General features: G+C 43.1%; 1 protein-coding gene and 1 non-coding gene across 2 annotated transcripts in view; both read right to left on the bottom strand.

The window, feature by feature from the left end:
• LOC144986899 (uncharacterized) overlaps positions 1-12,346 on the bottom strand; it is a 181,993-nt gene extending 169,647 nt beyond the window's left edge. Inside the window, exons 1-2 of the mRNA XM_078935573.1 lie at positions 11,114-12,346; positions 8,845-9,297 (exon numbers count right to left, since the gene is read on the bottom strand). Coding sequence (XP_078791699.1) covers positions 8,845-9,297; positions 11,114-11,285 — 625 coding nt within the window. The 5' untranslated portion in view covers positions 11,286-12,346. The remainder of the gene's footprint in view (positions 1-8,844; positions 9,298-11,113) is intronic.
• Positions 12,347-13,989: 1,643 nt separating this feature from the next.
• Positions 13,990-14,062, bottom strand: trnar-ucg (transfer RNA arginine (anticodon UCG)). The gene has a single exon. It is a non-coding gene; the product is annotated as a tRNA-Arg (tRNA).
• Between the last annotated feature and the right edge of the window lie 1,928 nt (positions 14,063-15,990).

Here is a 15,990-nt window from a genome sequence, read left to right as displayed (position 1 = left end):
ATAAAGCACCCGGGCCGGACGGTTTTCCTCCAGAATGGTACAAAAAATTCAAAATGGAATTATTATCTTTTCTAACCCAAATTTTAAACAACGTATTAAAAGAGAACAAAATACCACCTACATGGAAACAAGCAAATATATCAGTGATCCCGAAAGAAGGAAAAGACCCACTTAACTGTAGTTCATTTAGACCCATCTCTCTCCTTAATGTGGATTATAAACTGTTTACAGCGATCATGGCAAGAGATTAGAATCTGTTCTGCCATGTCTCATCAATACCGATCAAACAGGCTTTATTTCACAAAGGCAAGCGCATGATAACATAAGACGAACCTTACACATATTGAGTCATACTCAAAAAAAAAAAAAATAGAAGCAGCAATGGTCAGCCTTGATGCTGAAAAAGCTTTTGATTCTGTCAGCTGGTGTTTTTTATATAAAGTCTTGGAGAGATTTGGGTTTCATTATAAGTTCATACAAGTAATAAAATCACTATACACAAAACCAACCGCCTGTATAAAAATAAATGGTCAATTGTTAAACACCTTTGAACTGGAACGCGGAACAAGACAAGGATGTGGACTTTCACCCCTCCTTTTTGCACTCTACATTGAACCCCTCGCTCAACTAATCCGGCAAACTAATTAAGTAAAAGGAATATCTATTGCAGGGGACGAGCATAAGGTTGCCCTATATGCTGATGACGTAATAATTTACACAAGTGAACCTAATGAATCATTGCCCAGATTATTTGAATGTTTAAATACATTTGGATACCACGCAGGATATAAGTTAAACATGGGGAAAACCCAAATACTGACATTAAACTATAATCCACCAACCCCACTACGTACCAAATTAAATCCCAAATGGGACCTGTCCTTGCTAAAATACTTGGGAATTATAATTCCCAAAGATATTACTACCACAACAAAATATAATTATGAAGAATTGATTACAAAGATAAAATCTGACATCAACAGATGGTCCGCCGTCCCTTACATCAGCCTGACCCAATGAATTGAATCAGTGAAAATGAACCTACTACCGAGATTCCTGTTTCTCTTCCAAGCTTTTCCTGCCGAACTTACTAAACAACAGTTTTAACAATGGGACAAAATTTTATCAAGATTCATCTGGCTGGGCAAAAAGCCACGTGTCAGATTTAAAACCTTACAACTCCCCAAAGAAAGTGGAGGGATGGCGGTCCCTAACCTAAAGGATTACTTTTATTCCGCACAACTCAAACCCCTAATAACTCATTGCAATCCAAATTATTATGCCCGTTGGAAAGACATTGAATTACTTTTAGTTTCAGACCCCCCACTACAGGCACTCATGGGAAACAAAAACATAGGGGAAAACCTGGGGAAAGTTGAAAACCCGTGACAGACTAAACAATAACTTAAAAATTGTAAGATGGTGCGCATACGACCATGATTTCAAGCCTAACCAGTTAGACACCAGATTTCGTCACTGGACAATGCAAGGGTTAAACACATCACTCTTTAATGGACAAGGGAATAATGAAAGATTTCCAAACACTTAAGGATAATTATAACTTAGGAAAAAAATTATTTTTACAGATATTTACAATTACGCAACTACATTAACAAAGAGATCCTCCACACCATGGATACAAAGGAACCAGTGCTTGGTGAAATATTAACAGCATACAAAGGAAAATGTAAAAAAGGTATGATATCTAGACTTTACAAGGGATTTATGAGTAAAAAATTGACCTCAACTCAATATATAAAAAGTAAATGGGAGAAAGAAAGCAACACAACTATGACAGACGAAGAATGGAAAGATTGCTGTTTATCAGTGTGGAAATGTACAAATTCACATGTATGGAGAGAATTTAGATGGAAATGTTTGATGAGGTTTTTTATTACACCCAAACAAAAGAAACATGGCAATGGAGATAAAAGTAAGTGCTGGAGGCAGTGTGGAGAAGTAGAAGCCAACTATTACCACATATTTTCGGAATGTGCCATTATAAAACAATTTTGGAAGGAAACACATATTGAATCTATATTAAACAAGACAATACCCTGTGATTTTACTAATCTGATTTTAGGCAAGACACAACTCCCACCTATCAATGAAAATTTATTCAGAATATTAATAACTGCTGGTAAAAAAGCAGTGACAAGACACTGGCTCCTCCCCACTGTACCCAGCTTGGACAATTGGATAGACATTGTAAATGAAATCTGTCAGATGGAAAGACTAACCTACTCACTTCGGATAGAGATGCCCAAATTTTTGAAGATATGGTCACAATGGATATTTTATGTTAATAATTTACAACAAATGGAGGTACTGATAATCAAGATTAATGTTTTATTTTTATATTATTCTTTTTTATTTTATTTTTTTTAACTTCTCTTCCTCCCTAATAATGCATCCGCTGTTCCCTGTTTTGTGTCTAGTTAGATACCAAGTTATGTTATTGGAAAAAAAAAAAAAAAAGGAAAAGAATTGTTGAGAATGGAGATATGTCATGGGTTCAAAATTGACCCTAAGTGAATTTAAATGTACTGCTTTATAACTTTCTCAATGTTCATAAATAAAATTTTGGGGAAAAAAAAGGACATTTTGAGACAGTGAAAAAAAAAAGTGATGTGGGGATGGGGTCCAAAAAACAAGTTGTTGGATTAACTTGGGAGAAAACTCGACCAAGTGTTGCAGCTTCAACCAGGTCAAAACTGTCCAGTGCTTCCTCAGGTAAAATCAAGCCATCGTTACCAATAGGGAGGCTTTTCTGTCCTTCTATGATGTTTGATCTGACAGAATGGATCTCGCTCCTGAAGTGGTCTGCAAAGTCCTCACACAATGAGGCAGAGGCTGGCATTGGGTTTTTGTTCACATTCAAGTTGATTAAAGATTCAATTGTGGTGAAGAGGACTCTGGGGTTATTTTTATTTACAGAAATGATATTCGCAAAGTATGAATTTCTGGTCTGTTTCACTGTTTGATTATATAGTTTTAGTTGGTTTTGGTATAACTGATAGTTTATTTCAAGTTTGTGTTTTCTCCAAAGTCTTTCGGCAGATCTACAACGCCTCTTCAATTGTTTAATTTCCTCAGTTCTCCAAGGGGGTGTGGGTTTGATTTTTATCTTTTTAGATTTTAGTGGAGCAACTGAGTCGAGATCTGGATTTTAATTTACTGTTAAAACTTTCAACAAGTAGATCACAGGGGGCTGGTAAGATAGTTGGAGAGTGGGAGCGAACAGAAGTAATACATTTTTCGACCACTTCAGGAGTCAAGTAGCGTTTCTTCACTGTTCTCACAGAGGTCTCCTGCTTTATAAAACCAGTAATGTTAAAAAGAACACAGTAATGTTCAGATACAGCCAGGTCCACACCAGTGGACACACTGTTAGGTAAACCATGACTTATGACGAGGTCAAGAGTGTGCCCCCTGTTGTGAGTCGGCTGCATGACGTGTTGTTTAAAATCAAGAGAGGAGAGCAAGTCCAAGAACTGAGTGGTGCAATACAGTAAACCCTTGTTTTTCGCGGGGGTTACGTTCCAAAAAGAACCCGTGATAGGCAAAATCCGTGAAGTAGAAACATCTATTTTTTTTTTACAATTAATATACAATTAAACACTATTATACATTGAAAAGAAAGAACAAACCATTTTACAGGCTCAAGCATTTTTTTCACAAATAAACAGTGTCAATAAAAGTACTTTAGAAACTTTTTTTCAACAAATAACTGTACTGTACTGTCAAATAATAATTTTAATCATCAATGTGAACAGAAGGCTTCAAATCACGGAGATTAGCCCCGCCCACCGCGACCTGAGTTTTGGATTGAACGGGAGAAAATTTAAAATGATTATGAAAAAAAATACAAAGTACAGTCGGACAAATAGTGACTCACGTGTATTTCACTGCTCTACAGACTGAGCCGCTGCATCCTGACTCCGCTCTGCAGTGTTTTCTTCTTTTGAAGCCCACGGGGCAGCTGTGTGTTTGTTCGGGAGAAGAACATAGTGATAGGCAGTTGATGTTGCTCTTTTTTCTATGGGTTTTAGAAAAACTCGAAATTGCAAGATGATTTGCACGTACGTGTTGTAAATTTGGCAAGCTGTTATACGTACGTGTACATATTAAACTGCAACGTTATTGACGCACAGGTAGAGAAGAATCTGAGTGACTTTTTAGCCAATCAGAATGCAGAACACAATGCACAATGCAAATCCGTGAAGTAGCGAAACCGTGAAAAGTAAACCGCGTTATAGCGAGGGATCACTGTAGTCCGACTTCCCGTCTACATGCAGGTTAAAATCACCTGTTATTAAAATCATGTTAAAGGAAGTGTGGACAGAAGCTAAGAACTCAGAAAACTCCTCAATAAAAACAGAGCTTGGTTTGGGTGGTCTGTATACTGTGATGCATAAAACTGGAGGTACTGTTAAAGACAAAGGCATGGTGTTCAAAGCTGGGGTACTCATCTAATGTAATCTGCTTTAATGCAAAGGAGTTGGACATTATAGGTGCAGTACCCCCACCCTTTTTGCCCTCCCTGGTTGAAAAAACAAAGCTAAAATTGGGTGGAGAGGCCTCTGTGAGAACAGCAGATGCATCCGTGCTCAGCCATGTTTCAGTTAAAAAGAGACCATCAATTTTATGATCTTGGATAAAATCATTTATGATAAATGTTTTGTTGGACAAAGATCGAAAGTTAAAAAGTGCCATGTTAAAAGAGGGGGGTGGAGTGGTTGTGGAAGCTGCTTCCTGAGGTTTTGGTGCTTCCTTTAGTGGAAGGGAGTTAATGTTTGCTTTTCTCCCAGCACTTCCCCTCACGGAAGACCTGTCTGTAATAATAGACTTAATGGGACAGGCTGGGAGGGCTGCAGGTTGTGGCAAGAAGGCACTGTCGACTGAAGCAGTTTCTTGGGGAATGTGGGGGGAAGATACATCCAGTCAGTCACTTCCACAGACCGATGTCTGCATGGATGAGGAGGAGGTCTGGATTGGTGTGGGCATGATGGGGGCCAGTGATGTCTGGACAGAGTGTCTGATGTTTGCAGCTAAAACATTGCTGCCCAGTGGACTGGGGTGAATCCCATCAGTTTTATAAAATGAGCTTCTGTTCCAAAAAAGATTAAAATTGTCAATAAAAAAAAATCTGTTGAGGCTGGAAGCAGACTGGAGGCAGGTGCTCAGACTCAGCAGCCTGCTGAAGAGGCCCTGGCTGCGGGAGAGGGAGGGGAGGGGTCCCGAAATAAAAAGAGTCAATGGACAGGAGCTTAAAAAATTAAAAGGTCTGATGAACGCCTTTTTGGTCATTTCAGACTCCCAATAAGACAAGTCATTAAAACAGACGTGTAAAATCAGCCTCCTGACTGTGGAAGGGAAATGCAGCAGGTCTGGGAGTTTCTCCAGAATATCCAGAACTGTGGCTCCCGGAAAACAGTGTGTGACCGCGTTAAAGAAGCGGACCTTCCGAGTCCCCGATTATCGCCGTTGTCGGGGTAAACAGTGGAGGAGGAGACGCGGGCGCAGGTGAAGAGCCGACAGGTATCTGCGTGACGACAGCTGCAGCGGCGACCTCACCTTGCGGCCAGTTGTCATGGAGGCAACGCAGCGACGGAAGGAGGCGTTGTCTTGGGCGTTCCTGGATGAAGCAGGCGAACGAGAGGGGGTGGGGAAAAAGGGGGGCTGCTCGGCTCTCTCTGAGCTTTGAATGAGGAAGTGTTTGCAGATGTTGTGCTAACAGTTTTATCCAAGTGATGAACCTTTCCTGCGCGATGACTTCTCTTTTTACGACCGTGGTCAGAAACGCACGGGAGATTTTCTCCAGGGCCGAAGGCGGATTCTCCTTCGGGGTTCACTTTCCCGTTCGGAACCCTCAGTTTCCAGAGTGGGTTAAAAAAGACTCCAAAACAGTCCTTTTGGGGGAGACACCTTTTTATTACGGTTCTCTGTCCCCCGAACACACAATATATGAATGCACACTCTCCTTTCCTTACACACACGCACGTGCGGCCCCCATCACATACACGGCCCCACCCTGCAACACAAGCAAAGACATAAACAGCCTCTAGCCTGTTCCATAGCATCGGTGTCCCACTTCATTAGTTACCGTTTGCGTCCCGACCGGGACCTGCCCGGAAGACTACGGTCTGAAGCCTGAGGCTGAAAGGTAACACGCTGACAGCAAAATCAGAGCCAAAGCACCTTTATAAGTCATGTGATCTCTGTTGGTGGTCTCCTGAGTTGACGTCAATGACGTACGACTCGCATTTACTGGGGAATATCCGATTTGTCTGCTTACATGGCAAATGCACGTATCCGATTCGTATCCGATCTATTTCCACATATGAATGAAGCCTGAATCCGATCTGAGAAAAAACGAAATCCATGCGCTTTTGTCCTGGTTACACGTTCACCGGTCATATCCGATCTGTGCCACATGAGAGGAAAAAAAAAAAAAATCGGAATTGGATCACTTCCAACATCGCCGAGCCTGGTCGGGCCATATTTATAACACCCCTTGTGGGCCGCCCTTTTTTCCCCGGGGTTCCCCCCTCCTGGGCGGGGGCGGCGGGCCCCTGCCTTGCTCCTCCCTGGACCAACCGTGGGCCGGGTGGGTGGCTGCCTGGAGTGTGGAGCGGGTCTCCATTGGGGGGTCCTGGCTCGTACCTGGGGTTGGGGCGGGGGGATGCCCGGAACTCCTGGGTGGTGGTGGGGTGCTCGTCTGGTGCTGTGGGCGTCCTTCTCCGGTGGGGCCCTGCGTTGGGCTCTTCCGACGCGGCGGGGGGGCTGCTTTCCTGGCTGGGCTGGGGCGGCCCTCTCTTTCCCTTCGCGCCTCCCTGCTCTCTGGCTCTGGGGGCCTCGCGGCGGTCCTGCTGGCCCTGGCCTGGGTGGCGGTCTTGGTCGCCCGGGGGACGGTTGTTCCCTGCCTGTTCCCGTGTGGCGTTGGGGGAATTCCGGCTGCCGCTGCTGCTGCGGCGGGGGTCTGGGTGTGGGGGTTGCTGGGTGCTCCTCCTCCTTCTTTTCACATTCCACCATCCATTTTAAAAGAACATAAACACTCACCTTTGCACTTATAGTTTGCATGATTGAATGAATGAAAGATTTCACACTAGTTGGTTTAAAGGCATAGGTATGCGTTCGTGAACACTATCTGTTTTGTGTACATGTTGACATGTGAACATTTTTTGCAGCTAGCAGGTGTGTTGATAGTATTTGAGTGTGTGTGAACAGGCCCCGCCCTTTTTGTACTACATTTGAACCGTACCGTAATGATAAACAACCAGTAAACCTGTCTGCTCTATGCTGCTTCATGGTCTTTCCCCCCCTCTCTCACTATCACCCCCCCCTCTCTAACATCCCTCCCTCTTCTTCCCTTCTTTCCTTTTCCGTCCGGTCCAACACCAAAGATTTTCAATCATGGTTAAAATGAATAAAGTTTGGCCTCAATTACAAAAGGGGTATATTCAGTCATATCTTTGGTTTGTCTGAAGATTAATAACCCCTCTTGTTAAAGTAAAATATGTCCAACACAAGAGGCCCTCAGCTCTCATCTGCCTGCCCAGCTGTTGGACAGGACAAGTATAAAAAAAAATAATAAATAAATAAATAAATTAAAAAAAAAAAAAAAAAAAGGAATTGGATCACTTGAACCATGCAGTGTAAATGCGGCCTATGTCAGACACCCCCGCGTTCCACTGTCTTTCCCTCTGTGTGTCCGAGGTTGTCGACCCCTGATATCTACTGTAGTGTTAGGAAGTGTGTGGTCAACATTTCTTTTGATTGCTCAGAAAAGTGTTCCCACTGGTTTTTATGTGTTAAATTAGAGACTCTAGACTTGAGGTTTGTTTCTTGTATTTTTTTCTTAATTGTTGAAGATAAAGAAAACTCCTTGTTGGCGTAAATGTATAAATGATTGTCTTAACCAGAAAAACTGAAATAAAAGTATTTTGTTAAACAGTGAAGTGGAACTTTGTGGCTCTTGTTGGGTTTTGGTCTGGAAGAAACTGGATCAAATGGTTCTTTTAGTGTTAAAGGTTCCAGACTCTTGATCTCCACTGAAGCTATGAGTATGAAATGTCATTCCACAGACAAACCATCAACAAAATGATCCTGATGCTGCTGAGGTTCTTATGGAAGTGAAGCAAATCTCAGCAGAGATGCAGTTTTTCTAAACTGAAATCACTGACATTAAACAGCCTGAACATTCATGGACCTGAACTGGACACAGAAAAACCTCCCTGTTGTGTTTCCACCCACCAATGAGGAGCAGTTTGATGAAGATGAAGCTGCACTGGAGGAAGAATCAGTCCAGAAAAAGATGGAGAACAATTCTGACACTAAGCAGTTTTTCACTGATGTGTTCAGGTTTGAATCTTTTCTGTCTGCAGATCCATGAGCAGGACCCTGTCTTTGGGTTTTAGCTTGAAATGTAGTTTTGGAAATAGAATCTGTCTGAATGTCTGGAATGGAGACATGAAAGAGGTTTAGATGGATTTTGGGTTTGACAGAGAAATCTGCTGAAAAGAACTGAACTACAAACTTAGAACCACAGACGACAAAACAGATTGTACTTTTTTATCTGCTAACAATTTTCTCTTTGATCTGTTAAGGTTTCCCGTTTGTCGTCAGCTGGAGGGACTAACTAAGATCATATGATTTGAAGAATGTTGTCGGCTGCACTGACCAACAATGTCTTCTGTCTTTTCAACTGGAAGGGACAGAAGAGACTCTTCCAGGACACGCTGTTGATGGACTGCATGTTTGGAGAGCTTGAAGCTCAAGATAGAACCGTTGTTGAAGTGAACATACCGATAGTGTGGAGATGAAGATCAGAGTCACACTGACCTGCTGACATGTGAGAGCTGTCCACACTTTGGACATGACTTCTGTCCCTCCTCTTCCTCTGATCACTGTTCTGTGGGTCTGTCTCTTCATCTGTAGTTGATGTTGATTCTGTCTCTTCATCTGTAGCTGATGTTGATTCTTCATGTTGGTTTTCTTCTTCATCCTGACTATCAGTTACATTAAAGCTCTGCTGATTGTTTAGATCTGCTTCACTGTTCTCATCTTCCTCATAAGTAGGAATCTCCATCAAGGTATCAGTCTCCTGCTTCAGATCAAACTGATCTTCATCCTGACTGATGCAGAGTTCCCCTGGTTCCTCTTTAAACTGTGGAGGTTCTGGTTCTTCCTGTTCATCTTTAATCTGTGGAGGTTCTGGTTCCTCCCGTTCCACCCTGAAGTTCCTCTGCTGGTTGCAGAAATCTTCCTCTTCAATCATCCAATGCTGGGGGAGGTCTGCAGGGACACAAACACAACAAGGAGCCTTTTATACGTTTCCAGGACTTTTGGGTTTTTCAAGCATCAATAAACTCTGTGATCATTGTAGAAAAATGTCTGAGGAGTCTGGAGGACCACAAGAGACTAATGGAAACAATACATATAGACGCCATTAAATAATTAAATAAATGTGACATTAATTCTTTAAAATTTGAAATAAATAAGCTAAAGTGTCATTAAAAGTGTCAATATTTAATTAAAATTAAATGCTATATGGTTTACACAGGTCACATTTAAAGTTCTTCTAATATTCTACATTCTATTCTATTTCTCCATCTGACATTGACACAGTTTAAAGGGGAACTTTGTTTCAGGCTGATGGTTGAACTTCTGCCTTTTTTCTGCCTTGTGCAATGAGATGAGAAGAGAACTTGAAACTTTGTTCTTCCAGTTTGTTCTTCTGGTTCTAGAGAAGGAAAGTGCTGATTCAACTGGTGACAGAAACAAACACACAGTAGTGTCTGATAAAGACACGTCAGTGATCACTGTGACGGTGTGGCACCGTCAGATGACGAGGGGGGGCCACACCAGGTTTTATTGTTTGTGTATTGATGTATTTTGTATTTTCTGATTGCTACCTGTGGTGCCACCTGGACGGGAATTGAGAGCAATGCCCCGTGGGCGTGGCGTCCCATTTAAGAGGGAGCACTGCAGGTGGTGACACGAGGAGTGACAGAGTGTGCTGTGTGCTGCCTGGCCCTGCGTGGTGCTCATTGTAGCAACAGTGTAGACAAATAAACACAGAACCTCCTCACATTGGCTCCTCTGCATCCTTTCTCGGCGGGACCCCGTCACAATCACTCATGGATCATGTGTGACACATGTTACTGGCATCTGCACATATGGTGCACAGTCGGGACTTGAACACACCAGGGTGTGGTTCCACCAGCACAAGCAGCTGTTCCAGATGTGTACATTGGAATGTGTACACAAGTGCATTCTGGACAGTTGTGGACAAATATACACAACTGGACACACTGGACCCTCCAGCAGACAGGCTGTAGGTAATGACCAAGTCCATAGTGTGTCCTCTGTTGTGAGCAGCTGTGGGACATTTTTGAAATCTGTGAAAAACTCACAATCATGACATCATCAATGTTGTCCACATGTCAATCAAAATCACCAATGATTGAAATCTTATTCTACCTGATGTGAAGTGATTGAATGGATTGAAGTTTATGGAGGATTTTTACTGTTGGTTTTGCACAAAATTAGGAAAATGCCAAATATTTTTGGAGTAATCCCACTGATGAGTTCTATGGTTACGCTTTTAATGTTTTATAAGAGCTAAAAGGGATCATATCTCCAGGCTTTGTTTTGGAGCATGTTCATATTAGTGTAATTTTGACAATGTAAAATATTATATGTTATTTAAGGTTTAACTTGATTTATTCTGGATTAATATTCCTGTCTGTTTTTAATCACTTTCAGTTCAGTTTTAAAATTTGTAAAAGTTTAGCTTTAGTGTTTTCAGTAAATGTTTATTGTTCGGCCCAAAACCTAAAAGTGTGTTTTGGATTTAGGCCCCCTGTTTGACAGAGTTTGACACCCATGTAATTTATAAAATTCTTGATTTTTGTGTGTAAAATGGACAAATAAAGATAGAGAACACAAAAAGAATGTCATCAAATGTCTGTGTGCGGGGGGAGGGGGGGGGGTTCCTCGCCCGGGGAGTAAGTTAGTGTAGAACCACCACTGAGTCACAGACGGGTCCCCAAAAAGAAGAGCATGTAGCTCAAAGGGCTTCTCTGTTTCTTTGATGAAGGTCACATACCTATGTGGTGTAGCTGCAGCTGTGGTTTCCAGATGACATCCAGCAGTCTGCGCTGACGACAGAGCTCCTGCTCGTACTGGACGATGGTTCCTTCACAGAGTCTGCAGATTTCTTCAGCAGCAGCAGCTAGTCGCTCGCTGATCAACTCTCTCAGAGACTGAAGGGAAGACATGGTTCCTGCTCCGATCTTCAGCTCCAACTCCCACAAACACCGCCGTCCTCTTCACTGCAGCTCCGATCGATCATCTGCTAGTCTCTCAATCACAGCAATCCACGTTGTCTTTCCGTTCAACACTTCTTCACTCATTTACGACACTTTGGAAAATGCTGAAAGTTCCACACGAACCACGTATCGTCCTTTCTGTCCAAAACCTCACAAACGTACCAACAAAACACCAACGACCTCTCAACACAAGCTAACGCTGCTAGCCTGCTAAAAAGCTAACGCTGCTAGCGCCTCGTGCTGTTCTTATTCTTTGTTTGGCTAACAGCGTCATGGTACTTTAGCGCCACCAGCTGGTCTGGAGTAATAAAACAGATTTCCTAGAGATTTCCTAATTCTGCTTCCATGTGATCACATGAAAACAGTCCAATGTTTTGGATTCTTCTTCTTCTATATCATTGACATTAAAGCTGCAGCTCTGTCACCAGGAAACAACATGTGACAGGTCCCAGTTTTTGGTGGAACACCGTCTCTGTGATGCTACAGACGCTGCTAAAACACAGTGGATTTCATTCTGTTCTATGGAGAAAAGACTGTTTGATTCATGTCTGATGAATTCATCTTGGAGGATTTATCCTCCACGTCTAGAAGTCCGCTCCGTGAAAATCCTGTCCGACTTTAAAGCGGTCCGTGTTTCCATGGTGACAGAGGGAACAGCTGGTTAGCATCTTTCTAACTTGACTGAACTGAGGGTTGGGGCTTCCAGGACAGAACCAACCTGAGAACAAATGAACATTCAAATCCTCCACAAGCTAAACCCCATCAGCGTTGGATTGCTGCTGACAGACAGACTTCATTGATGGCATCTTCCGTTCTGGACCTGACGTTTAGCACACCATAGCTGGATTCCAGAGCGCTTTATCTAAGCGCCTTAAGCCCGTTTGGACTCTGGCGCTCCACGCGCTGGATGAATAGTGGCGTTTGGAGGAAGTGCGGCTGCGCAGTCCGTCACTGAACACCGTCACTGCCTGGACCTCTTTCTGGGTCCTAGTGCCCTAAAGGTTACAGCTCCTGCATCGACAAGAAAAAAGTCCATTCTAGAGGCCACTCTGACGTCATCATCATCAAAGACAGCGTTACCTAGCAACCATACCAAGACCATAGCAGCTATAGAGGGAAACACAACAAACCATCAACGGCGGTTAAAGCAGTCAGACGTTTGTTCTGCAGCTCAGCAAAAATCTCTGCTTTAGGTTTTGGGGAGAAAAACAAAGGAAAACACACGGAGAAGGATTCTGCAAAGGAAATCCCAAGTTCTATTGGTAAGTCAGCGTCCTGGAAACATGCTTTGTTGGTTCTGAAGTGGCATGAATGCAGACTTAGATTGGTTTGTTTCCTTGGATTCTTCAGATGGATTCAAGCTGTAAATGTTGTCAGCATAAAGCAAGTTTGGACTAAACTAAAGCAGAAAGTGGCTTTGAAGATGGTCAGGAGAAATGAGGGCTTTTTTCAGGAATTCTTGGAAGAGGAGGACTTCTCCAAACAACCAGAATCTAGGAGGAGGTTTTTTCAGCATTGAGATCAGGATTTAGCATGAGCTTCAATCCCATTTTTGTTCAATCCAAATGTTTACCGTCATATTCAGGAGTTCAACTCTGAAAGCCAGAACAGAACAAAAACAGCAACAACAAAATAATCCTCCTCCCCTTAAAACATGCATTTGACTCTGAACAAGTCTAAAACAAATCCAAGCAAAGACCAGCGCTGGGGCTCTTCTGAAGGTCCAGACACAGAGAGGCCCAGAGTGACCCCCATTTCTCCTTTTTGCTCTCTCCAGTGGCTGACTCCGCCCCTTAGGACGTCCCCCTGTGTGGATCAGTGGTCAGTGGGTTGGAACCTGCTGCAAATGCAGGCTCTGGTTCTAACTGCTGGATCAGAAGTGGAATTTGAGCTTTAGTGGTGTGTCTGCAGCTGGATGTGGAACACATGAGGGAGGGGTCAAAGGTCAATCTGTCTTCCAAACAAATGTTGTCAGTCTATTCTCCAACAATGCTCCAACATCTTCAAAGGTTTTTGGTCCCAAATCCAGAGTGGAGCTGGTAGGACGTGATCATTTCAGCCTCAGATTTGGGATCTGTCATCTCTCTGCCACCGTGACACCGAGTGATGAGTTCATGCTCCAAAGCGGCCCGATCGCTGGCTTTAGGGACTATTCCAAAAGCTTTCAATGATGGCGGGGAATGAACATTAGGAACAGATGACGGCTTGAAATGTCTGCTGTTGGTTTCTGATCCAGACAGAAATTCAATCAAATGTCTGTGAATCCATGATTTCCTTAGAATCTTTGACTCTAGATTCAGATCCATCTGGTTCAAAGGATGAAACTGCAGCTAAAAGTCTTTCAAAAGTCCAAATCCTCAAAGATGAAACAGAAAGTTCCTAGAAAGTCAAATGAAAAACAATCAGATTGTCTTAGATAAACCCGTTTGGAAGTTAAAGCATAGAAACAAAGAAAGTTCCAGAAGCTAAAAGCCTTAAATAAAGAAAAGTCCAAAGAAAAACAGAAATCCCACATTTGGATCAGTAAAGACATGAATTCTCCAGAAACATCCAGAAACAGCTCTGAGCAGCAGCCATGAAGGGACTGACAGATGCAGTTACAAAGAGCAGCCAGCAGGTGTCTCACTGTGGGAGTCTCTGAAAGTTCTGCCTCCAACCATGAAGGGACTTGAACCCTCAATCTTCTGATCCGAAGTCAGACGCCTTGTCCATTAGGCCACACGGTCTGTGAGAACAGCCAGGTCCAGCTGGAGTTGGAGGAAAGCATCATCCAGCTGAAGAAGAGGCGAAACTTCTGCTGCCTCAAAGAGGAAGGTGGAGGAGGAGGCGCTGCAGTGTGCTCCTCCTCATGAGTCCTGAAGCTGCACCGTCAGCTGCAGAGCTTCAGAGCTGCTTCCTTCTCAGACTTTCCACTTTCTTTGGCTCTCTGGCTCTGATGCTGCTGCTGCTGCAGAAAAACCAGCAGCTGCAGAAAAACTCTGCAGAGACTCACAGAGAGAGGATGGATGAATCAGTAAATGCACATTTCCAAAAGCCAGAGAACGCAGCATTAACCAGGCACCCCCACTCCCCCAGAAACCCTTGGATTAACCCCTGGATGAAACTGCTGGACGGCGCAGGGCTGATAAACTCTTGGACAGCTGGAAGGTCATTGAACTTTTCTCTGTAGAAATGTAATGGGTAGATTTGGGAAGTCAGAGCTGGTTATTAGTAAAAACGTTTTAGCTGTTTAGGATGACTGTTGAATGACGAGGCGTTTGTCCATCTTGTTAAAATAAATAGGGAGCAGCATGAAGGTGAAGGCCTCTCCTGCATAGATAGAGGACGGGGACCAGAAACTTCAACCCAGTCTCCTCCTAAAATGTGTAGTAGCAACAGCAATGAAGAGTGCACACCAAAAGGACAACACCCCTGCAATGAAATGATCATTGATCTCTGCAAACTGTTAATGAGTGAAACCAACTGGAATACTCCTGAAGATGCCAAAGTAATAGTTCCACCAATACAATTTAATGTTCTTTTTAATGCTCATATTAAATATGAACAGCCCCCCCTCACAGAGCTGGTCTGCACACTCCCTGAGGAGCCTGGAGGTGATGTTGTCTGGCATGGCCTTTGCTCTTTTTTGTTCCAATTGGAGGAAGGACTGCTAGGTGCTGAGGTGTCAACAGCTGCAGACGCCTAAGCTGGAAAGGTGTGAAGACGGGGTGACTGGATCCATTCTCCATCCCCAGTGGAGGGAGAATGATGGCTGAGCAGAATCAAATCTGTCAAAGAACAAATTCAGTTCATTTGCCCAGGTGACATAAAGGGCTGATATCTTCACCAATTCTTCCAGAAACATGGAGGATGTGACGTCACTTTTCCAACCACTGCTTCAAGTTGGAGCAGGAGCTGAACATTGTCACCCCCTGCTGGTGAAAACAGCTCATTACAAGCATGGAGACGCAGAAAAGCTCCAATTGGTTCTTCTTGATCAATGATGTCAAATGTTCTGGATCACAAAAATCCCATTCAGTTGATGTAAAAACCCTCATCAGACGTGAAAACTCCCCAGGGAAAGGCACTACCTTGTGGTTTCATTTCCTGTCATGAATAATTGCTAAAAATGGACTTTAGGACTTTGCTGAAACAGGAATGACATCAATTCAATGATTTCAGCTAATTCAGCACTTAGCCTCTCCTCTCTGCTGTTTATGATTGTCCACCACTGAGGGGGGGAGGGGGACTTGGGGCCCCCAGCACTTTGGAGGCTTCAAGCTGAATCCATAAAATAATTCTGAAATTATTTAGTGACCATTTTTATTTAACTGGAAATAAAAATAAAAAAACACTGAAATGACAAACTGTCCAGTTAAAAGGGTTTTACCCCCCCCCCCCCCCCCGTCTCCCTGCAGTAATGGACTATTCTGTCAACAGCAAGTTCAAAGCCTCATTTTAAGGTCTTTTCATTGACATTTGTGTCAACTGTGGTGCAGTAAAAGATCCAAATCCAACTACAAATGGATTTCTTCCCATAATGCATCAGTATCTCTATTTCTATAGAAGTCTATAGGTGTCTATAGGGAGACAGCCTCCTCTCCTTAGAGGCCTTAAAAGTTGTATTCAAGTCAACAAACTGGATTAGTTGTGTTAATGTGACCTTTTGTGGATG

This window comes from Oryzias latipes, chromosome 2 (genome assembly GCF_053564925.1).
Source record: "Oryzias latipes strain Hd-rR chromosome 2, Olatipes_Hd-rR_3.1".
Classification (NCBI taxonomy): domain Eukaryota; kingdom Metazoa; phylum Chordata; class Actinopteri; order Beloniformes; family Adrianichthyidae; genus Oryzias; species Oryzias latipes.
Note: the sequence above shows the minus strand (reverse complement) of the source record. Positions and strands in the feature narration are given on the sequence as shown.